The 23,032-nt window shown below is 57.2% G+C and overlaps 1 protein-coding gene across 1 annotated transcript; it reads left to right on the plus strand.

Annotated features, from left to right (window-relative positions):
- Positions 1-19,478: 19,478 nt before the first annotated feature.
- On the plus strand, positions 19,479-21,240 carry FGF4 (fibroblast growth factor 4). Its single transcript, XM_021685155.1, has 3 exons — positions 19,479-19,818; positions 20,398-20,501; positions 21,064-21,240. Exons 1-3 carry the CDS (start codon positions 19,479-19,481, stop codon positions 21,238-21,240), a joined length of 621 nt encoding a protein of 206 aa, XP_021540830.1.
- The last annotated feature ends 1,792 nt before the right edge of the window (positions 21,241-23,032 follow it).

Here is a 23,032-nt window from a genome sequence, read left to right on the forward strand (position 1 = left end):
CTGCTGAGCACGCATTCGTCCGCACAAAATGAGGACAGTGATGATAATAGGAGGGGAAGGAGGTCGAGAGGAAGAAGAGAAGCTTGTCTGGCTCGGTGCCCCGTCACTTTGATAGATCTCCACAGAGTGGGGTTCTAAGTCTTCCCAGGTGATAGATGAGGAGCCAAAGGTTCAGAGGAGGGAGGCTACTTGCCCAAGGTCACACAGCTTCCAAGGGTTGGAGCCCGCATTCAAACCCAACCACCTGGCTCTGGTACACGGCTTGGGCTCAGGCGGTCTTGAGGAAGGACTCGATTTCAGTTTTGTCTGAACCACTGGTTCTCAAAATGTGGTCTCCTGACCGGGGATTTAGCTTGAAATGCCTTCCTGGGCCCCACTCCAGACTTGCTGAATCAGAGCCCCAGGGGACGGGCCCAGCAATCTGTGTGTGAACAGCCTTCGTGCTGATACACTAGTATTCACAAGTCCTGATTTGCAAGGATACCTCCCCAGTTGTTCACACTTAGCACATTAGCACTTAAAGCACTTCGCTATGGGCTGGGTGCTTCTCACCCATCACCATACTGAATCCTCCCAGCCACTCTGCAAGGCTGGCCATTATGATCCCCATTTTACAGGTGGAGAGACTGAGCCTCAGGGGTAAAGCCCCAAGTCCCTCATGGCAAGGCATGAGCTTAGCCCAGGAGCTGGGTCTGAGCGGTCGCTGTGCCTGCTGCCCTGGGAACAGACAATGGCCCTGGGAGGCACGACTGCCCTCTGCCTAACACGTCCTTCTCTCTGGGCTAGAGGGCTTGTGGAGAGCTGGGCAAGGAAGGGCTACCTCCACCCAGGTGCGTGGGTCTGGAGAAAGTCACTGCCACTGAAATGTAGGCATCATTGTCTGGGGGCCCCTGCGTCCTGCTGGAAGGAGACAGTCTGGAGTGGGAGGTCACAGTTCACCAAAGCTCACCAATACCTCATCTGGGGCATCCCTGGCCCTGTTAGCAGCAGCTTGGGTCCTCCAATGCTCACCGCCCCTCCATGCCTACCTCGAAGTTGCCTTCTGAATCAAATGGATTTGGACTTTATAGCTCATCTTTCCCCAGTTGAACCTCCTAGGGTATCTGTTTTCACTCTTGAGTATTCACTCAGCTACAAAGGTCAGAAAACTTAAGATAAAGGTACTCTAAGCAAGATAAAAGTGTATATCTCTCATGTAAAAGAGGTCCAGGGTGATGAGGCTGCTCCACATTCATGAGGGACTCAGCTTCCTCCCATTTCTTCCCTTCATTTTCATTTTAATGGTTTTGACCTCATGGTACAAAATGGCTGCTTGGGCTCCAGCCATTCCAACCACATTCCACTCAACAACAGCAAAGAAGACAGGCACATCCCCACCTCAGGACATCTCCCAGAAGCCACACCCACTAGCCTCGCTTACCTCCTATTGGCCAGACTTCAGACACATGGGTGCTCCAAGCAGTGACACAACAGGCAAAGAGAGAGACGAGGAGAAGGGGAAAAGGAGAAAGGATATTTGGGGTCTCTGCCTCTTTAGAGTGGACACTGTGATTCCTCCTCCACTCGTGTGCCTCCGGCGCCCGTCAAGTCCTTCCTCCCCTGGCGGCTTCTTCAAATGTCGGAACGCAAGAGGAGAATGCTTGGCCCTTTGGATGTCCTCCCCGGGGGGAGAATGGCATTAAGATTTATCGCCAGCCCTGCCTGAGGCCACCTGCTAGAGGTCAGAGCCCCTGCTTGTCCCACATGGGGGCTTCCCTAACCAGGCCCCAAGAGATGCACAAAGGCTTTTCCAATGGGACACTGAGCGGCTGTTGTCAGAGGCCCCTCCCCGGGCAGGGGCAGGGCAGGGCAAGGGCTGGTGCCCTCACCTGTCACTCCCACCCTCCCCCAGGGGTGGGGCCATGTAGAGCGTGGCCAGCCAGGCCAGCACCTTCCTCAAAGCTACACCCCCAAGGGCGGTGCCAGGCAGGGGACTCTGGCCCAGCCATGAGCGCTGGAAGTTCTGATGTGCAGCCCCCCCTTCCAGTGAGACAGGCCCCCGGTCTCCTCTGGGCCTGGGCTCTCCGCACCGCCTGACTGATGCTGGCATGGCGGCCACAGGGCGCTGGCGGTGTCTGATCTCGCACGGCCCTCCGTGAGCCAGGGGCCTGCGCTGGGCACGCACGGCTGGGTTTGCATCCGAGCCAGGCCCCGTTTGGGCTTTGTCTGCAGTCCAGTAGCTTCTCCCTGGCAGAGGGAGGCAGGCAGCCCTCCTCCGCCTAGACATAACCCCCATGTGACTCAGGAGGCGCTGGGGTGAAGGGGGAGGAGGGGCTGCGGCCGGGAACGGGGGTTCGAGTCCTGCCGGCCGTGGCTCACAGCCACATGCTCTCTTGCTCGGGCCTCACGGTTATCCTCAGAGGTACCCCTTTTGCTGATGAGGAAACAGTTCAGAGATGTGAAGCCATCTGCCGAGGTCACACAGCATGGCGTCCTACTGTTCAGAGCAAGGGCCCAGCAGTCAGACAGACCCGAGTTCAAATCTGACTCCACCTCTCACTCACCTGTGCAGGGACGGGGTGGTTCCTTTGCCCCTCTGGGCCTGGTTCTCCCCGTAAAACAGGGGTGCCCATTCCTGCCCTGGCCCCTCGCAGAGAACCTTGTAAGCCAGACAGTGCAAGAAGCTCGGGTCCCTGAGGCAGGCCAGCTGCAGGGGTCGCGAGCTCCAGCCCCTGACGTGGTGTAGGCGAGAGGGACCAGGCAGGCTCCTGGCGAGGGAGCCCACGCTGTGTCTGGGGTCCTGCAGGAGACGCTGTTGAGGAGGACGAGGCTGGGACTCCAGTCCTGGTCAGAGGGGTGAGCCCTTGGCCGTGGGAAACACTCACCGCTGTCCAGTGCCAGGCCCTCCTCCCTGGGTCCCACTCCCTCGCTCCGTCCTCGAGGACATGCCGTGGTGGCCACGCGCTGTGGCATGCAGGTGGTGCTGTCTCACTGAGAGTGGGGAGGACCTACTTGGTGCCACCCACACTCGCAACCGCCCCTTTCTGCGCTTACAGACCCCGCTAACCTCCCCTAAATGCCAGTCTGGTGCTGGCCCTGGCAGGGAGAGGAGGGTGGGCCAGTCTCACTGCTGGGCCAGGGCAGCCAACCCCAGGGAGGCCCCCTTACCATACATGAGGGACAGATACCTACTTTCCGATGGTTGAGCACTGCTCATTTCTCAAAGCAAGCTGCGAAGTGGGCTAGAGAGGGATGTGGGGGAACGGGGGACACTTTGACCAAGAAGATCCATCTGGGGAGGTGACGGCCAAGCAGAGACCTGAGTGATGAGGAGCCACCGTGCAAAGAGGGTGGCCAGCAAGTGCAAAGGCCCTGTGGTGGGGAGACCCCAAACAACCATGCCAGCTGAGAGGCCACGTGTGGCATGGGCGGAAGGGCACAGGTGGGTGCCGGCAGGCGGGTCACTCTGCATTTTGTTTGCAGTGTGGTCAGGGGCTCGGTCTGGCGCTCTGGCTCTGCGGGCAGGGCAGAGGCCCCTCTATGCCTGCCAGGGGGACTTTGCCCTTGGCCCACCCTAGGAAAGAGATGCCCGCTGCTCTCAAAGGACAGCCTGTGGCACTCCTGCCCCCAAGGTATGTGACCCCCAGCTCAGGCCCTCCCTCGATCTCCCACAGAGCTGAGGAATATAAATATCAATATGGGCTTTGCCCCATTAACACTGTCCCTCATCCCAGCACCCACCTACTACTGGAAAGCTTGCCACCAAGTACTTCGAAGTAACAGACCCAAGTGAAAACAAAACAAAACAAAACAAAAAAACAGAGGTGTTTAAATGGGGTGGGGGTGTGGGGTTGGCCATGCTAGGAAAGGGTTCATGCTCACGATCACTAAAGTCACTCAGATTTCTAGGAAAACTATCAAGACCCCAAGAGACAAGGTGGGCATTGAGGAACGCAACTCCTGGAACCATATTCAGCCCAGGCGGTCCTCAAAGACACGGGAGTTAAAATTAAAAATCACTTCAAAACCATCAAGGTCATCGAAACAAAGCAAGTCGGAGAAACCACCGTGGCCAAGAGGAGTATAAGGCACATGGTGACCAAATGTGCTGTGGGGTCCTGGATGGCATCCTGGGTCGGAAGAGGACATTAAGGAAAAGTGGAGGAAATGGGATGAAAGCGGCACATCAGTTGGTAACAATGTATCGCTAGTGGTTTGTCAATAGTAACAAAAGTACCACACTGAGGCCCGATGCTAACAGAGGAGACTGGGGGTGGGGCATACAGCAATGCTCTGTAACTGTCCGCAAACTATTAGAAATAAAATAATAATTTTATTATATTTATTATATTTATAATAATAATATAATAATAAAATAACTATTAGAAATAAAACTATTAGAAAATTAAAAGTTTGAAACAAATAAAAGTCCAGTTTCACTGCTTACCTGTCAAGTTGGTAAGGAGAAAAACAAAAATAGAAAACAAAAAAAAAACCCCACCTAGTGCTGCTGAGGATGTGGCTGAAGGGACAGTCGCCCTCTACGGCCACCTGCACACAGACCCATCCTTTTAGAGGACCGTAAGCTGAGAGCCCGAAATTCTCAGCCTGAATCTAGAGATTCTGCTTCTGAAGATCACATCCCAAATACAGGAAAAAAAAAAATGTTTATGCACAAAGATGTTCATCGCAGCATTGTTTATAATAGAAAAGGAAAAAAAACCAAACCCGCAGAAACCACCTAATATTAGAAACAGAGCAGAATGGTAAGGTCAACAACAGTCTATCTATAGAAGTCACAAAGTTTACACAGGTCACATCGTGGTGTGGGAAAATGGTAGGGTATATTTATGAAGTGAAAACAAATCGTATTTGCAGGATGATTCATTCATTCATTTGTTCCTTGAGCACATAAATATTTATTGAGGCCTTGGCTGTGCTAGAGGGGCTCCTACACGTAAGAGCTCGGGTGTCGTGGGAGAAGCAGACTGCCGAGCCCGCAATTATCACCCGCCGGGGTGAGGGCGCCGATGGAAGTGACTGTGCTGGAATCCGGGGTCAGGGAGGGGGTTTCTAAGGCAGCCTGGGGGTCAGGCAGCTTTCTGAAGACCAGCTGCCTTTGAAGCGGGCGGCCGATCTCACGGAAGGTGGGCGGCAAGCACGGAGAGGACAGAGTCCGGCGAGTGTGGCCAGTCCTCCTGTTGGGCGGGCACCGAGCAGGGAGGCGAGGTCCGGAGGCATTGCCGAGGCCACTGAGCCTTTCCGTCAGCATAGGGAGCCATGGAGGGGCCAAGAGGCAGTGGCCAGATCGGATTGCTTTCGAGCGTCTCCGGGGAGCCACCCCCCCCGGGCCCGGGGCCCCCCCCCCCCCCCCCCCGCTTGCATTGTGATGGACGCGCGCACCGTGACCCGCGCCCTGGGCCACAGGAAGTGCCCCACCCCCACCCAGACCTATCAGGGCCTGCATCTCATGGGGCCTTTCTGCTGTCACATTCCTGACCTGGGTGATCGAGATGGACGGAGGCAGGGTCCCTTCTGAGCGCCACGGTCACTGCTCCTGGCGTGTCCACATCCCCTGCCCCCCTGGGACCACAATGGCTCGTGAGAAACCAAACATCCCAGGGCTGACTTGACGGCCATCCTCCGCTGGGCCCTGGGTCCTGGGAAGCGTATAGTCACACAGTCGGGTGCCCAGGGTGTGACCGAGGACGGCAGGAAGCCTGACTTGCCCTGGCGCAGAGCATCTGTTCTGAGGAGAAAGCCTCTGGGCCCTCCTCTCTCCCAGGGTGGCACCTGCTACCAGCACACACCCACGCCAGCCAGGGAAGAGAGACGGGCCACCATCCAGCCTCGCATGGGGCTCTCACCCTCCTCGCCCACATCCTTGTGGAATCCCCACCATGAGGGTCGGAGGGGGCTGAGGCTCAGAGAGGGTGAGCGACTTCCCTACAGTCACACAGCAGGTGATTAGAGGGCAGAGCTCCACAGAGGTCTCCCCATCAACACTGGCTGGGTTGTCCCCAATCTGGCCTGGGTCTGCTGCCCTGGCAAGGCAGCCGGGAGATGAATCATGGTGGCTTGCATATGCCTGACCCCATTGCCTCACTTGCCTCCTGTGCCCCCCAGAACTGTCGCTGGGAGACCTACACGCAGTGAACAAAATGTCTGCGGCCCATGCTCAGTTACCGGGCACTGGTCTCATGATGTGCCACATGTACTTACTCTTCCTGAGTTCTGGAAGTTTCTGAGGATGGAGATGGTGCGTTTTCCCTGGGGGGCTGCAGACGGTTTGGGGAGGGCAGCCGCTGGAGGTGTGCAGACAGTGCGCCAGCCCCCCACCCCGTCCTCTGCATAGGCCCTGCCCCCCACCTGTTTGCACAAATGCAGTGAATCTTCCAGGCTTGTGGCCGCACCGGCTCGCTGGACTGCCGTCCGGGTGGTCCCGAGCTCCCCTGGTGGAGGTGAGTGGCCGGGACAGAGGCTGGTGGCCCACAAATACTGCAGATACTTCCCACCTGGCTCCTCCTAGGACTGGGCGCCCCGCCTGGCCCATGGCAGCGAGCTTCTGGACAGACAGAGGACACGGGGCCCCCCTCCACCTTCAGCTCTCCAACTGCTTCTCGGCTCTCAAGATAAAAACGCCTCTCCCAGGCTCGTGAGACCCCGTGACCCACCTCCCAGGTCCCGAGGCCCCATCTCCTCCTCGGCAGCCACACCGCCACCTTTCGGCTCCCCTGGGGAAGGGGGGAAGGCAGGCCCCGGGTGGGCCTTCGGGTTGAGCAGGTGGAGGACAAATGTCAAGGCCAGCCTGAGCCCCGGGTCCCAGCAGCCCATTCAGACCTGGGGCCGTCCCAGCACTGCAGCGGGGAGACAGGGCTGGCTGCCGTCCGAGGCTCAGAAACCCGCGTGGGTCTGGTTGACCGTCCGATGCCGTTGGAGCCTTCCCTGCTGCCCCCACGCCTGGCCCTGTGCCTGGAGCCGGACTCGTGCCCTCGGCATGTTTGGAGGTGTCCACAGCTGCCAGAGAGTCCTGACTTTAACACAACGCTCGCCGTGGCCTCTGGCCCTTGCAAAGCCCTGCTGCACCCTCGGCCCCCCTCCCACAGCAAGGCCCTGTCTGTCTCACCTCCAGACCTTGCTCTCTGCCCAGCTCACCCTCCCCACCCCGACCCAACCTTCAGGTCGACCAGATGCCGCTTCTTTGGGAATGCGCCCCTGGCTCCCATCAGCCCCCACCCAGAGGACCCCTGATTTCCCTTTCGGAATCCTCCCCTGTGGGTGTGCTTCTCCCCATGGGATGGCCGTCCCCACCCCCACCCCCCACCCCGCCGAGGTGGACTAAAAGTGGCAGCTGTGCCTCGTGTCCTGCGCCCGAGCAGAAGCACAGCCAACGTTGGTTGAATGACGCCCTGGGCTTTAAACCGCACCCGGGCCTGCCACCGGGTCAGTGCCTTGGGCCGGGGGGGGGGGGGGGGGCCTTGGGGGGGGGGGGGGGGGGGGGAGCTCTTGAGCGGAAGGGAGGAGACGTGCTTCATTTAGCCCTCGGCTGACGTTCGGGGTACCAGGTGGCATGATGCACGCCTGAGCCACTTTGCAGCCTGCCGTCTCCGGCGGCCGGCGTCCTACCTTTAGTAAAATGGGAAGTGGCGTCACTTTATTGTTGGGCTTCCTTTCTGGTTTTTTTTCCCCAAAGTTCCTCCAGTTAGTGCCTGCATATGACATGAAAGGACCAAGAACGTTTCAGTGAGCAAACACGTCGTGCGTCCAGCCGCGGGAACCAAGGGAAACGGGCTTATTAATCGGGGCTGCAATCCAGGAACTCGGCTCAGGGAGGGCTCCCCGAACTCAGGGCGTTTCTCGGACACACATTTCAGGGCAGGTGACTCTTCTCCCCGGACGTCCATCCACGGGGTGAGTCTGCATGGGAGCCGGCTGGGCTGCCACAGCCCGGCTTGCCCTGCGCCCCGGGCTCTCGGGCCGCCTCCTGCAGCTGGCCTCTGTGATTGCGCAAGGTAGGGCATGCTTGAGGCAGAAGCCGAGGCACCTCAGAGGGTCGTCCAGGTTTTATTTTGGTTCTAGCTCCACGCTCGCCCGGTGGCATTTCGGGCCCTTGAGCCGGGGTCTGGGTTTACTTGAATGAGCTGCTGGAAAGAAGTCCAGGCCCATCTGACCTGGTTCTCAGGGAATGACCTCTGGCTGGGAGCATCTATTTTAAAGGAGGCTGCCATTTGGTCTTTGCCAAAATAGTTGAAAGAAGACCCCAGAATAGCAGGCTGGGTCTGCCCCGGCTTAGAAGCCGCATCTCGGGCTTACAGGCAGGCGCGTGGGATGTCAACAAGCAGGCGGCAGAGGCAGAAAAAGGCCTCTTGTCACCGAGGCCGGAGGCTCAGGAATGGCCTCCCGGCACCCTGGAGGGCCAGCGCCCCTGGGCTCGCAGCCACGGCGGGAAGGCCCCCCCGGGGTGACGTCAGAGGCGGGCCTGGCTCAGCAGCGTCTGCTCCTGTAGGCATTCACTTGGGTCATCGTGCCCCTGTTACCCATTCGGCAGATGGGAAGACAAGGGTAAGAGCCTGCCCAGGTTCCGACAGCCAGAGTCAGGGCCGGAGTGGGGCCTACAGCCCCCCAGCGTGCACCTGAGCCCAGTGGCCTCCGGCCTCAGTGGCAGCGGTCATGAAATGATGGTGGGGACAGAAATCCTAAGTTACCTCCTGCAGGTGCTGCCTCTTCTGCCCCTGAGCCCTGGAGGAGGCAAGGGAGGGCGTAGGGGACCCAGTCAGGGGCTCGGCTCAGCACCTTCCCCCAACCAGAGTAGGAGACTCGTGTGCAGCACGGAGTGGTTTGCATCCAGTGTGAGTCCTGCAAGCAAGCCGGGGTGAGCTCAGGGGACACAGCCCGTGAGGCCGACCCTGCAGGAAAGCCACCTCCGGGGGTCTGACAGGAGTGGGTCTCTGGAAGGGCTTTTCTGAGACACACGTGACTCCGAGAGGGTATACTTTGCCCACACTGATGGTAGACCCCCCGTGGGAGGCACAACGCGGTGCCCCCTCCGGGCCTCGGGTCCCTTGTTGGTAAATGGGACTGATAATACCTTGGGGGTTGTTGACACGTGGGTGAGATGCAGGGCCCATGACAGGCACGGCGAGTCCCTGGAGCTACACAGCCTGTCCGAAGCACCGTCCCCTGGGTCGCTCCCACAGGGCCAAACACAGCCCTTTAAGTGGCCAGGCTCGCACTCAGCACCGCAGCCTGGTCAGGGCAGAGGTGGTTGCGGGGAAACTGAGGGCACTGAGCCCTCTTCAGGAGCACCTTGTCCACCAGGGAGGCAGCGTGAGCACGGGCCAGCAGCCAGGGTGCTCTCGGGGCCTTGGTGCGTGGGGGTGGGAGCACGCACGGGGAGGGGGCCGCGAGCCCCCGTTTACCCGGAACTCTCTGGCTGGGCACCTTTCGTCCCAGTGTCGCAGTTATGAGCTTCTCGTTTCTTCTTCTTCTTCTTTTTGAATATTTTATTTATTTATTTCAAAGAGAGAGCACAGGAGGAGGAGCGGAGGGAGAGGGACAAGATTCTGCGCTGAGCACGGGGCCCAGCAGCCCAGCACGGGGCTTGATCTCACAACCCTGAGGTCACGACCTGAGCCGAAATCAAGAGTCAGATGCTCAACTGACGGAGCCGCCCAGGCGCTCCGAGAGCTTCTCCTTTCTGTCTCAGAAGGCTGGGGCTGAGCTTTCCTGTGGCCACGCTGTGATGGGGCTGGACCGGAGAGGCCGGGCAAAGCTGCCTGGAAAGGTCAAGGCTGTACTGAGGTCAGAAAGGTGAGTAGGGGGCGAGCTGGGTTCCCTCCCTGAGCCACACCTGTGGCCCAAGCCCCTGTGTCCTCTGGTCCGGTGAGTAAAAGGGACAGATGACCCGCTCCAAAGGAGCACTCTCCTAGGACAGACCCCACCCAGAGAAGGCAGTAGGCCACCTCCCTCACAGTGTCCCCCCCACTTCACGAAAGCCAGGCTGTGCTCGGTGGCCCGCCCAGACCTCACCGGGAGCTCTCCTTAGGTGCAACAGCCTCAGGGCAGCAAACAAAGGGACAAGGTGAAGACCAGCGACACTCCTTCCAACTCTCCCACACCTGGAAGCAGCCCCCTGCTGGGGTCCAGGGTGGCTGTAGGAACAATCGGGCCTGCACTGGGGAGCTGGGGACGCAGACGTCCCAGGGGGCGGAGGCCCACGGGCATGCTGCTCTCATGCCATGACCTGCCCCCCGAATCCCACACAGTTGACAAAGATGCATTTCTCCCACAGGAGAGGCCCGGGACAGCAAAGATGGTGGCAGCCCCCGAGGTCAGCAGCGCGAGCTCCTGGCAGAGCTCGGGCCCTTTCTGTCTGCTTGTGGATGGACTTGTTCATCTGCCCCCTCCCTCAGAGCCGGAAGTTCAAGTAGAGAGTCGGCTGCAGAGACACAACGTACTTGCCTGTGGGAACTGGAAAATGCAGTCAGATGTCTCCTGATTGTGGTCCGCATGGTCCTCTCACCCCGAGGACCGCTCCGGCCAGTCCGTTACACGGTAGCGGTTTCTATATGTCCGTAGGTCCCAGGTTTGGAAAGAAATGTACGTAAAGCACACGATACGTTAGAAGATTTCCAGCCCCGTGTGTGGCCAAGCTGGACTGCAGTTAGCAATGGGTCCCCTCTCCTTTTGCTTCCCCCTGCTGTGTCGGGTCTAACACTGGGCCTCCCAGTAAAAAAAATAACGGGCATAATTCATCCTTCTTTCAAGGTCTTGGTGAAGAAGCCTATGGAGAAACTGCCCAGAAGCTGAAAAAGTCCAACTCCCAGGACTGATAATAAATGCTTTGCTGACTCTGGAGGCTTCTGTGTCTTTGCTGTCAACAAATTTTATTTTTATTTTTATTTTTATTTTACTTTATTTTATTTTATGTCAACAAAGTTTGGTGGACAGAGTGGGAAAAACCATTTTTGATGCTAAATCGCATGTGATTTTGAACATACACCTCGGCAGATGTTCAAATCCCCAAGTGACTTCCCGGTAACTAAACGGTCATTCCACCTGCTTCTGTGAATGAGGCTTCTTGGCCTTTATACCAGCAGGACTGGGAGATAGGTTGGAAATTGAGGCCAAATCCCATACTATCCCAGCAATGAGTAATAATGATCATGTGAAATCACTGAAAACCACAAACAAAAACAAAACCCTATCCCCCCTCAAATTAAAGATTTGTTCCTTAAAAAAAAAAAAATATTTTATTTATTTACCTGTCAGAGAGAGAAAGCACAAGCAGGGGAAGCAAGCAGAGGGAGAAACAGGCTCCCCGCTGAGCAAAGAGCCCGATGTAGGACTCAATCTCGGGACCCTGGGATCACGACCTGAGCCGAAGGCAGACGCTTAACCAACTGAACCACCCAGGTGCCCTTTATTTGTGCTTTTTACTTATCCATCATTTGGCATTATATTCACAGTATTTTGATCAACTATGTGTTAATATTTGCGGTGAAAACAAAAGCCAGAACAAAAAAGCTCACAAAAATTCGTTTTTAAAACATTTCAATTCATAGAAATTGTTTGGTTCCAGACAATCATGATCAGGTGATCAAAAAAGATTTTCAAGGCTAAAATCAGCTTAAATCGGGGTAAATTTGGTGGTGGAATAGAGTGGAAACATAAATGCAAAGAAAAAGGTGAGGATTTATCATTTTTGGCTTTTGGAGTAGAGTTGTTCACATTTATTTTAAAATAAAAGATGGCAGCTATCAAATTGTTATGACTCCACTGGATACGTTTTAAAAAAAGAGTAACAGAAGTATTTTATTTAAAAATGTCAATATTTTAGATACACTAGAGATCGTGTTCTTTGCAACTCTTCATGATACATTTTGGATTTCAACTTGATAAAGTGCAGGGCTTGCTCACAAGCCAGGATGGGCAGCAGCTGAGGGGGGGTGGGGTGCAGATGAGAAAGGGGGCTGGGGTCCCCTGGCCCCCTCCCCACGGAGCGCCCCCCCCCGCCCCGACCTCCTGTCCCCGTGGACAAAGAAACAGCTCCCCAGAGCAAATGGGAGTTTTCCAACCAAGGTCAATCAAAATCCAAATTTGGGATGGGGGCTGGATTTATTGGGTCCTTCAGGGTGGTACGCCTGGGGCTCCTAAGCAGACTGACGTGTCCTATGTAGGTGACAAAGTTCAGAACTGCCCGGGAATAAAGGACACCTGATTTCTGTCTGAACAAAACTGAGGGCAGGACAGCCCCAAAGCCAAGGTCTAACTTTGTCCCAAGAGAAGGTGCAGCCTCCGCAGGACGGTCCTGTCCCGTCCCAGTCCCATTGCAGACACCTGTCCGGGCTTCCCCCTCATCTGGGCTCCCCAGGAGTGGGACGGAAGCAGGAGAAGGGAGAGGAGCCCCAGCCCTGTCAGCCTCCAGGTGGGCCGAGCCCAGCAGGGGAGAGACACCGGGGATTTCTGGAAACGCCAGGACGGGGCTGTTCCATTTCAGCCCCGGGAAGCCGCGGCATGGGGGTGGGACCCACTGTCTCAGAGAACACAGGGCCACTCTTTTCCCTCCCTGAAGTTTTGTTGGGCCTCCCATTTGGTAGCGAGGGTCCCATTTCATTTACTCCTCCCAGACACCCCACCAGGTGAGCATCATCATCGTAGGCCAACTTTACAGAACAATCAACGGAGACTCAGAGACAGGGGGAGTGACTTGTCCAAGGCCACGTAGCACGTCAGGAGAGGGGCTGGCATCTGGACCCAGGCTGTCTGGCTCCAAGTGCCTGCCATTAGCCCCACTGGGACATCCTTGCCCCTTGATTTGGGGCCTGTGATTATTCTGCAAGCTGCAGGAAGTGGGCCAGGTGATAGTTTTTGGACTGCTTCTGGCTTTGCTGTCTCAGAACCAGAGAACGGGAAAGAGAGAGGACCCATCTGGGGCACAGATGCCACGCATAGCCTCAGCGTGTTGTCCAGAACTTTCCCTAGGCCCATAGGGCCCATCCCGGGACACGGGGTGGGAGGGAGGAGGAGAGAGGACCCCAGTTGCCTGCGCTGATGCTGACCTTTGGAAAGACCTTTCTTTCACCCCGCCTGACCCAGGATGATCCCTCTGAGGGCACTGCGGGTGGGGGGGGTGAGAGGTGTGGGAGTCCAGCTCCCTCCCACACCAGTGTTTCCCACCCACTTGCATGGAGCCTGGCTGATTCTCATGCCCACAGAAACAAGCAGACCCCCAGTGTTGCTGGGGAGAGGGCGGCTTCAGGGTCAGGGTGCTGGGACACGCCGAGCCTGGGGCCAGGGGAGCCACTCCCCACCACACCTCCGAGGATGCCCCTGTCCTAGTCTTCCTGATGGTCAGCCCCCAGGTCCCTGGGATAGGCACTGCGGGGTGAACTAGGACCCCATCCAGGTCCACAGGCCTGCCCACGACCCCCAGCACTGACTTCCTCTCCCTTCTCGAATACCCAGGAGTCTCTACCTCTGGGCCTTTGCCCTGCTGTCCCCTCTGCCTGGAGCACCCCACCCTTCCCTTGACCGACTCCTTCTCACCTTTTAGGTGTTAGTTGAAATGTCCCCATGCCTACAACCTGGTGACTCCACCGAACATGCCCCATGACCTCTGAGCTGCAGCCTCCTGCTGGTTTGCTGGTTTGGGGGGCTCTCCCTCCCCAAGATGTAGGTTCTGCGGGTCAGCAGCTGTCAGACTCGGGCAGGGAGGACAGACCTCTGAGTGAGAGGGTTAAACCCCTGGGCAACCCTTTCCTTCTCTGGCCGCCCACTGTCCCCTGTGAAATAGGAGGATCATATTCAGTCCACCTGGGTGGGTCCCTTCTAAGATTTTTTATTTATTTATTTATTTATTTATTTGAGAGAGAGAGAATGAGAGACAGAGAGCATGAGAGGGAGGAGGGTCAGAGGGAGAAGCAGACTCCCTGCCGAGCAGGGAGCCCGATGCGGGACTCGATCCCGGGACTCCAGGATCATGACCTGAGCCGAAGGCAGTCGCTTAACCAACTGAGCCACCCAGGCGCCCTGGGTGGGTCCCTTCTAGATCCGACTGTCTTTGATTTGAAATATGAGGAGGGACTGGTAGGAAGCAGGGGGTCTGGTTATGCATCTTATGATTTTCCAAGTGGAAAGCTACTAGGGCTGTGATATCAGCTCCTGGTGCTTGATCCCCACCCTGGAGCTCACAAAAGATTTTCACCTACAGGGTTCGATCCCTAACATCCGAGTGTGACAGACAAGGTTGGGACCATGAGCTCCGTTTCACAACAGGGGAAACTGAGGCAGGGGGCAGCGTGGCTGGGAGCTTGGGCTTTGGTCCAATGGCCAAAGGGCTTGAGTCCTGGCTCTGCCATCTGTAAGCTCCATGACCTTGCATGAGCTGCAAAGTGATAATGATGATGAGCACAGCCCAGCTTCCCTGTCGCAGGAGGAGAGACGGGGGAGCAGACACACCAAGCCTGGTCCAGCCTGGCTCCCGACAGCACCCAGTAAATGTCCTGGCCACATTCTGGAGAGGTGCTGGGGGTTCAAGGTCTGGTTATGCATCTAATCCTCATTCTCTCCACAACTGTGTGAAGGTGGAACCTGGGCACTGAGAGGCGAGCAAAGTGCCCACGTTTACCTGGTGTGGGAGGGCAATCAGGACACGTGCCGGGCCCCTGGGTAGGGGTGGCAATGCCCGCCAGTCAACCACGGCTGTGTGCATTGCTAGGGCGTGTGGCCTGCCTGATCTAAGTGCTAACATGCATCCTCTCATTTAAATCCCCCAGAAGCTGTCAGGCATGAGAACTCTGATTCCTCAGTTTACAGATAGGGAAACAGAGGCATGGTTCTCCGATGCTCCCAGGCCTGAGTATCTAATATGTACAGAGATGTACCAACCTGTGCATCCCCAAGGTGGACTGCTTTATTGATTTGTAGTTGTAAGAACTGTCCCTGCACTCCGTCATTCTGCCCGGGCTGAGTCAGTTTCCACATAAAAGAGAAGCCAGGAGAATAACAAGGGAGAGGAAAATCTAGTAGGCACGCAGCCACCTCTGGGTGAGTTTCTGTCCACCCAAGACACCCCTGTGAGACAAGATGTGACCTGCTGTCCTGTCTCTTTGATGCCCTGTGATCAGGTGACTTAAAAAAAAAGTTGTGAGGAATAGTTCAGTTGTTCCTCAAAAAATTACACATAGCATTCCCATATGATCCAGCAAGTTCCATTCTGGGAGTATTCCCAAAAGAAATGAAAGCAGATACTTAAAGACCACTTTTTTTCCTATGCTGGTAAAAGCTCCGTTCACAACAGCCAAGGGGTGGAAACAACCCGAGTGTCCGGGAATGAACAGATCAATAAGACGTGGTCCATCAGAATATTATTCGGCTTTGAAAAGAAAGGATGTTCTGACACCTACTACCACATGGATGAACCCTGAGGACACTGGGCTTAGTGAAAGATGCCAGTCACGAAAGCCAAGCCCCATATGATTCCAATCCCATGAGGTCCCTAGAGTCATCAGATTCATCGAGACAGAAAGGAGAACGGTGGTTGGTGTTTAGTAGGGACAGAGTAAGGGACGGGGAGGGGGATGGAAGGGGTTAGTGTTTATGGGGGCAGGGTTTCTTCAGTTTGGGAAGAGGACAGAGTTCCAGAGATGGATGGGAATGCTGGATGCCCAACAACGTAAAGGCGTCTAATGCCACTGAGCTGTGCACCTAAAAATGATCAAGATGGAAAATTTCATGTTATGTGTATTTTACCACAATAAAAAAAAAAAAGCTACAAGAAATGGGCTGGATCTCCCCTGTCTTTGGATGTCTGAAAGAAAGCAAGTGTCACCCATTTCTTGGGGTGTTTTGACCCGGTGTAGACACGTCTATACCGATGGCCTTACCCTTCTCCTTGATGTTTGCAGAGAGACTACTGTGAGGGCCATGTGAAGGAAAGGAGGCCAGGCAGAGAAAACAAAGCTCCCCCAGCCCCAGAGCCCTGCCTGGGCTGTGCCCGTGTCCCGCCTCAGGATGGGGACTGAATTTATATACAGCTCTTCTTTATTAGGAGTAGTATTAAGCCAAGTGAGCTCTTTTTTTTTTTTTAAGATTTTATTTATTTATTTGAGAGAGAGAGAATGAGATAGAGAGCATGAGGGGGGGAGGGTCAGAGAGAGAGGCAGACTCCCTGCTGAGCAGGGAGCCCGACGCGGGACTCGATCCCGGGACTCCAGGATCATGACCTGAGCCGAAGGCAGTCGCTTATCCAACTGAGCCACCCAGGCGCCTGCCAAGTGAGCTCTTAATAGCTGAGCTGGTAGTTCTGAGAAGCCCTGTCACTCCTGGAATAAGACATAACATAATAACAATAATTAAAAAATTCCCAAGGATAACAAATGAAAAAAAAAAAAAAGACCAGACCCTTGTGAAGATACGACATTGTGGGGTTTCTGTAGGTTAGAGAAAGTCACCGTTAGGAGGGCTCGGCATGGATCCTTGGTTCCGTCCCTCCAGTCCCTGGTGATGATGCAAGGTGAGCCCCACCCAGAGCATAAAGACACGTAAATTCTGACCGGTTACTGTGAGCCAGGCCCTGTCCAAACCTCCACAGGTCTTGCTGCCAAAGCATCGACTATCCTGTTAAGGCTGACGTCCAGCCCGACTGTCCAGCCCGGGAGTTGCTGCTGTTGTGCCCATTCTACAGATGGAGACACTGAGCACGATCAGAAGGGCAATGGCCAACGTGCCAGGGATGGAGCCTGGATTCAACCCTGAAGCAGGAGGCTGAGAGCCAGACCATCTACAGGGCATGACACGATTCCTCGGACCCCAGGTTCTTGGTAAATGGGGGTCCCTGGGGGTGTGAGCAGGGCCTGTTTCAAGTCCTTAGGGGGGCTGGATCTGGAAACATTAGTCACCTTGGTCAAATCAAAGGGAAAAAATCCAGCGTGGAGCTTCCCGTGGGGGCGCCGGCAACTCGATCCCGACATCTCCCTAGCACCCAGGTGTAGCAAGGGGTTGGGTGCTGCCACTTTGAATGGGAGGGTCTGCAGGCCAAGGGGCTGCCAAGCTGCCTGGAGCCAGGCTGCCATTCACGCACAACACCTCCTGAGCACCTACTGCGTGCCGGGCACTATTAAAGGTGGGGGGGGGCACAGCTGGGAATAAGACACACCTGAGTTTGCTCCTCAGAGGTGACAGCAAGCTGATGGAGACTCCTGAGGGCCAGGAAGCAGCTTCCACCAGAGGACTACCTTGGTGGGAGAGGGGCACTCCGAAGTTCTCCCCAAGTGACAGAAAAATCCGAGGCAGAGTCCTCCAGCGAGGAGGTTGGAGAGATGGGGAGGAAGGCCAGTGTGGCCAAGGGGGAGCCTGCGGGAGATGTGGGGTGATGAGAGGCCACCCAGAGGGGTTCCTGCCATACCCCTCACCTGATGGCTGACTGATCCTCACTGTGCTTTGGCCGGCTCCACTGGACACTTGAGGAGGCCTGCACAGGTAAGGACAGGCTCAGGGACCCCCAGTGAGCTCCCAGCTCCTGACACCTCTGCTGGCTGTCAGTCCCTCCAAGGGAAAGTCACCAAGAGCACCTACTGTGTGCAGTGGGCCAGGGGTTCTGGGAGATGAACCAGGTGAACCAGCTCCTAAATTCCTTCACTGAACTTGCCAGCAAATAGGAGACACAGGAAGGGAGCTCCCTGAGGGGGTCCTGGGAAGAGAAGGACCACACCCTGTGAAGGCATCAGGAGGGGCCACCACCTGGGCTCAGAGAGGGAAAGGGGAGTCGGGGGCCCAGAGACGGAAAGGACTTGGGACTTGTCTCTCGGTCCCCTGCATGTGTGCCCTGGCCAGAATTATCTTCTTGGCCTTAGATCCGAAGTCTCATCTGGGGGGTCCGGGGTCCCCACAGCAGCTCTGAGCCGACAGCCCAGAAAGGCCCTGGCCTGGGTGGGCACTGCTCCGGTAGGCTGCAGGCCTGGTGGGGAGCAAAGAGCCTCATGGAAGAGGCTGGAGACCCGGTTCTCATCCTGCCAAGGCCCCCCTCTCTGGGCTTCAGGACAAGAGACCTCAAATCTCCCAGGTCCCCTCTCCTGGGGTGAATGAGTCCTAGCAGGGTTCGGAGGTTGGGTCCAAGGGCAAGGAATGGGGTAAGAGGTGGGAGAGGCCGAAATGGCCTGGGGATGGCTCTGGTCACAAGTGCCGGGGGCAGCAGGGCTTGGGGTGGCCTCCAGGCCCCCCGGCAGCTGTGGCTGGGCAGGACCTGCTGGGGGTGGCAGCAAGGGCTCCTCAGCTACCCCAGAAAACAGGAATTTTCACACCTAGGTGAGCCAGCACCTAGCTGGGCCTCCGGTGAGTCCCGCCCCCATCAGGCTATAATGGGCACAGTGGGGAGTGGTAACAGCAGATGTCAAGGGTGGAGTGCTCCAGAGGCTTGGCCTGGGTCCCCACCAGGTAGGGGGCTCCAGCTATGGCCCTTGACTCTTCCTCCTGCGAATCAGCGGGGAGGGGGCCGTGAATATCCTGCATGGCCCTGAGCCCTGCCACCTGTCCTTTCCTGGAGGAGGATGTGTATAGAAGGTGTAGGGCTGTGGCTTCTCCTGGGTGCACCCCCACGCCTCACCCCCTGCATTCCCTTAGCAGCGCCCACTGGAAGCACCCTGCTCAGGCGATGCCTCTAGCTGGCTTACAGAACTCCATCTCTGCATCCCCCCAGTGTGCAGGGGGCCAAACCAGAGTGGGGGGGGACTGACTCCCCCCAGCCTCTGGCGCTGGGTTCTTCCTTCCCCCGCAGGTGCTCATGTTGCTGATTGCCCTACCCTACCCCCAAAAGCCAGGCGGATCTGCATGGTCCCAGCAAAGGAACCAGGTTCCCGGGAGTCCCTGAGAGGCCAGGCGCTAGGAGTGGCTGCTGGGAACCGAGGGTGCCTGGTTAGGGCGGCACTCGGGCTGCTCAGGCAGAGGCAGAGACAGGGACAGACAGGGACGAAGTGCAGGAGGCAACGCTTTGGCTGGAAGGCAGGAGTGGAGGACACTCGAGGGGCGGGACCAACAGGTCGGTGAGCCGGCGAACCCAGGGGTGGGGGCCGGGGACCCTCCAGGTGGCACTAGCGGCGCTCGTCCCGGCCGCCACCCCTCCCCCAGCTCTGATTGGCAGGCGGCCTGCGACCAGCCGCGAGCGCCACAGCGCCCCGGGCGCCCAGGCGAACGCGAACGGCCCCCCGCGGCAGCAGGAGGGGGCGCCCGGCTATATATAGCGGCTCGGTCGCTGCCGGCCCAGCGCGCAGGGAGGCGCGCACCGCTCCGCAGGGTCCCAGCCCGGGCCGTGCGTCCTGCCCCGCTGCCCGCCGCTCCATGCAGCCCGGGTAGCTGCCGGCGCCTGGGGGCCCCCGTCCCTCGCCTCCCGCTCCTCCATCGGCCGCGCGCTCCCCGCCCGGGTCCCGGCCGTGCGCTCCCGCGGGCCACCACAGGCGCAGCTCGGCCCCGCGGCTTCCCGGGCGCACGGCCCGAGGGCGGGGATGGCGGGGCCCGGGGCGGCCGCGGCGGCGCTGCTCCCGGCGGTCCTGCTGGCGGTGCTGGCGCCCTGGGCCGGCCGAGGGGGCGCCGCCGCACCCGCCGCACCCAACGGCACGCTGGGGGCCGAGCTGGAGCGCCGCTGGGAGAGCCTGGTGGCGCGCTCGCTGGCGCGCCTGCCGGTGGCCGCGCAGCCCAAGGAGGCGGCCGTCCAGGGCGGCGCCGGCGACTACCTCCTGGGCATCAAGCGGCTGCGGCGGCTCTACTGCAACGTGGGCATCGGCTTCCACCTCCAGGTGCTCCCCGACGGCCGCATCGGCGGCGTGCACGCGGACACGGGCGACAGTGAGTGGGGCGGGCCGGCGCGAAGGGTCGGGGGCCCCGGGCAGCGGCCGCCCCTTCCGACCCGCACTCAGGGTCCCGGCTAGCACCTGCTGGCGGCCGTGGGAACCGGGACGCCCTCGGGTTCGGGGCCCTCCGGCGCAGGGACACAACACTCTCGGCCCCGGGAGTCGCCGCGGGCACGGCCTTTGCGCACCCGGGCGAGCCAGCCCCTCCTTCCCGCCTTCGGAAGCCCGGGCTCTGGGTGCGGAATTCCAGCGCCCGCGCCCGTGGGCACAAGGCAAACGGCGCAGCCAGCCGGCACCCGCGGGGGGTCCCGGGAAGCGCGTCCAGGTCGGGCCGGGCTCGCAGGCCCGCGGGGCCGCCCGGCTCCTACCGACCGGGACTGGGCGCGGCCGCCGCGGGGCCCGGACGGGAGGCTAGCGACTCCGCGCCCGCGCACGCTGGGATCCGGGGCCCCGTTACATCCACCCCCACCCCAGAAACCGGGGCCCCGGTGGTTCGCAGGCCGAGGAGGGGATCCGGGACGGGTGGGGCGGGCCAGGGTCCCCTGCCCGGTAGTGACCCGCGCCCCGCCCCCAGGCCTGCTGGAGCTCTCACCGGTGGAGCGGGGCGTGGTGAGCATCTTCGGCGTGGCCAGCCGGTTCTTCGTGGCCATGAGCAGCAAGGGCAAGCTGTATGGCTCGGTGAGTACCTCCGGGGCGGGAGAGCCCCAGGCTGGGGCAGCACGGGGAGGACCGCGACCCTTCCAGGACGGCCTGTGCCTGGATCCTGAGACTGTGGTGGGTCACAGGATTGGCACCGCCTCCCCCCAGTACACAAGTACCCCGAGGCCTCGCCGGTGACCCTGGGCCTGTCCAAACAAGGGGCAGAGAGCCAGGACAGGAACAATGAAGTTTCTACCATCCCTGAGCCACACCTTCTAGTCCATAAAGAGTGCCGTTGGCAGCCCTGCCCTGTAGCCTCTCTCTGGTGGGTTCCGGCAGGCACGATGGCAGTCTGTAGGGTGGTCGCAGTGCAGATGAGATTCTCTGGCCGTCAGGTGCCAGGCAGGTGGCTGGAGCACCAGCTGCGGGGGGCTGGCCACCTAGGTCTTCTCACCCTGTGGGGGTCTTGGCACCCCAACTTCCCAGGAGAGACATCTCAGTCAGAGCAGGGCTGGGTCAGAAAGGAGCCCCTGAAAGGTGGCCCTCAGGGTTCCTTGGCCAGGAGGTGGCCCCACCTGACCCTGTCCCTTCTCCCTCCCAGCCCTTCTTTACAGAGGAGTGCAAGTTCAAAGAGATCCTCCTCCCCAACAACTACAATGCCTACGAGTGCTACAGATACCCGGGCATGTTCATTGCCCTGAGCAAGAACGGCAAGACCAAGAAGGGGAGCCGAGTGTCCCCCACCATGAAGGTCACCCACTTTCTCCCCAGGCTGTGACTCCCGGCATCCTGCCTCAGTTTCTGGATGCTCAGGAGACTTTCTTCAGATGGACGATCTAATGCAAGAGTAGGTGTAAGATATTTAAATTAATTATTTAAATGTGTATATATCGCCACCAAATTATTTATGGTTCTGTGGGTGTGTTTTGTATTGTTCTGGGGGGGAGAAAAAGACAAAAAAACCACAAACAAACCAAAAACAAAAACAAAAAACCCCAACCCTGAGTTTTCCGGGAAGACGGTGAAGACCTTTCCACTGGATTTATTTAACTTGTCAGAAAGTTGTCACAAGTGTGTGCTACTCTGTGTTTAAAAACGGTGACGCCAGACTCGAGTCTCAACCCTGCTTTGCATGGTCCCCTGCACTGCAGTGGTGAGCATCCATCCTCGTGTCTGGAGAGGCCTTCCCGGGGCTCTGGAGACCGCTAAGGACCCTCCCAGCCCTGGCTCTGCTCCTAGGATCCTCCAGCGCCCCGCTCCTTTGTGCCCTGTTGCTATTCATCGGGACATATCGCCTTACTTCGGGTACAGAAAATGCACTGTGGGAGCGCATCGCTGCCCCTCTGTTTTTAGATCTGCCAAGACTGACCTTTGAACTTTTCTGTAGTCAATCTTCCTCGATCTCCCCGATGGGGGAGACTCTTAGACAACTTTATAAACTCCTGTTTTCCTTTTTTGGATCAGCCGCAGCCCGTGTTTCTCTGTGGCCACTGGGGCAGAGGCAAAAGCAAAGCAATTTTGTAAATCCGACAGAAAGGAACCGATATTCCGCTGGAAGGCTTGCAATGGACAGATGGGTGTATTTGTGACCACAACCAAAACCCTAGTGATAAAATACAATATGTGATAGCTGGTACTTCTGATAAGTAATAGAATATAGATTTTTTTAATTTATTTTTATTTTTATTTTTTTTTAGATTTTTTTATTTTTTTTAATGTGCTTCCCTGTGCTTGGGGAAGATTTGGGCTAGAACTAGCTGTTCGTTTTAGGTGAAATGTCCTTGTCATTGTGCAAAAACACTAAATGCAGTGTTTGCATGGAGGAAGGTGCTGCTTCTCTCCATTGCATTCCCTGATGAAGTGGATTTAACATCTACCTCGAAAGCCCTTAACCCACTCATCTGGTGAAATCTGCAGAACGCTCAGACCGGGCACAGGCGTTGGCCATCCCAAGTGGCTCTTTTTCCATATGTAGCCAAAGAGGATTGCAGATAGCCTCGGTGCATCCCATTGAAACCTTGTCACGTTTGAGCTATCTTTACCCCGTGATTTACTTTTAGTAAGGATAATCATGGTGAAAATATTTGCAGACAGCTGTTAGAGTGCGCTATATGGTCACCAAGTAACCTTATATTTTTCTTTATATATTTTACAAATGTAACCCCTGTCGCTGCAGCCAAGATGGAAGAGGCAGGGTCAGTGATGTTTAAAAAAAGTCCTGAGGTGATGGCAAACATTTAATTTTAATGAATGACTTTTTAGAGTTTATACAAAATGACCTTAGCTCGCTACCAGAAATGCTCCGAATGTTTTGTCAAGACTTTAATGCTCTCCTAGGATGTTTCTGAACTGCCTCCCAAATTAACTTTATGGGAGTCGACAGACAGCAAGACTGGAAAAGGCTGATTGGAGTTTGTGTCTTTCACATTCCTCTTTAAAACTCTTTGTTCGAATGCAAATCATCAACTTAAAATACTGTCCTTAAACGGAGGCTGAGAGGAGGAAGGAAGAAGCCGCTTGTGAAGCCCGACGGCCGGGCTGTGTACATCTTAACCTGCCGTCTGTGCCGT

The sequence above is a fragment of the Neomonachus schauinslandi genome, chromosome 11 (assembly GCF_002201575.2).
Source record: "Neomonachus schauinslandi chromosome 11, ASM220157v2, whole genome shotgun sequence".
NCBI classification, from domain to species: Eukaryota; Metazoa; Chordata; class Mammalia; order Carnivora; family Phocidae; genus Neomonachus; species Neomonachus schauinslandi.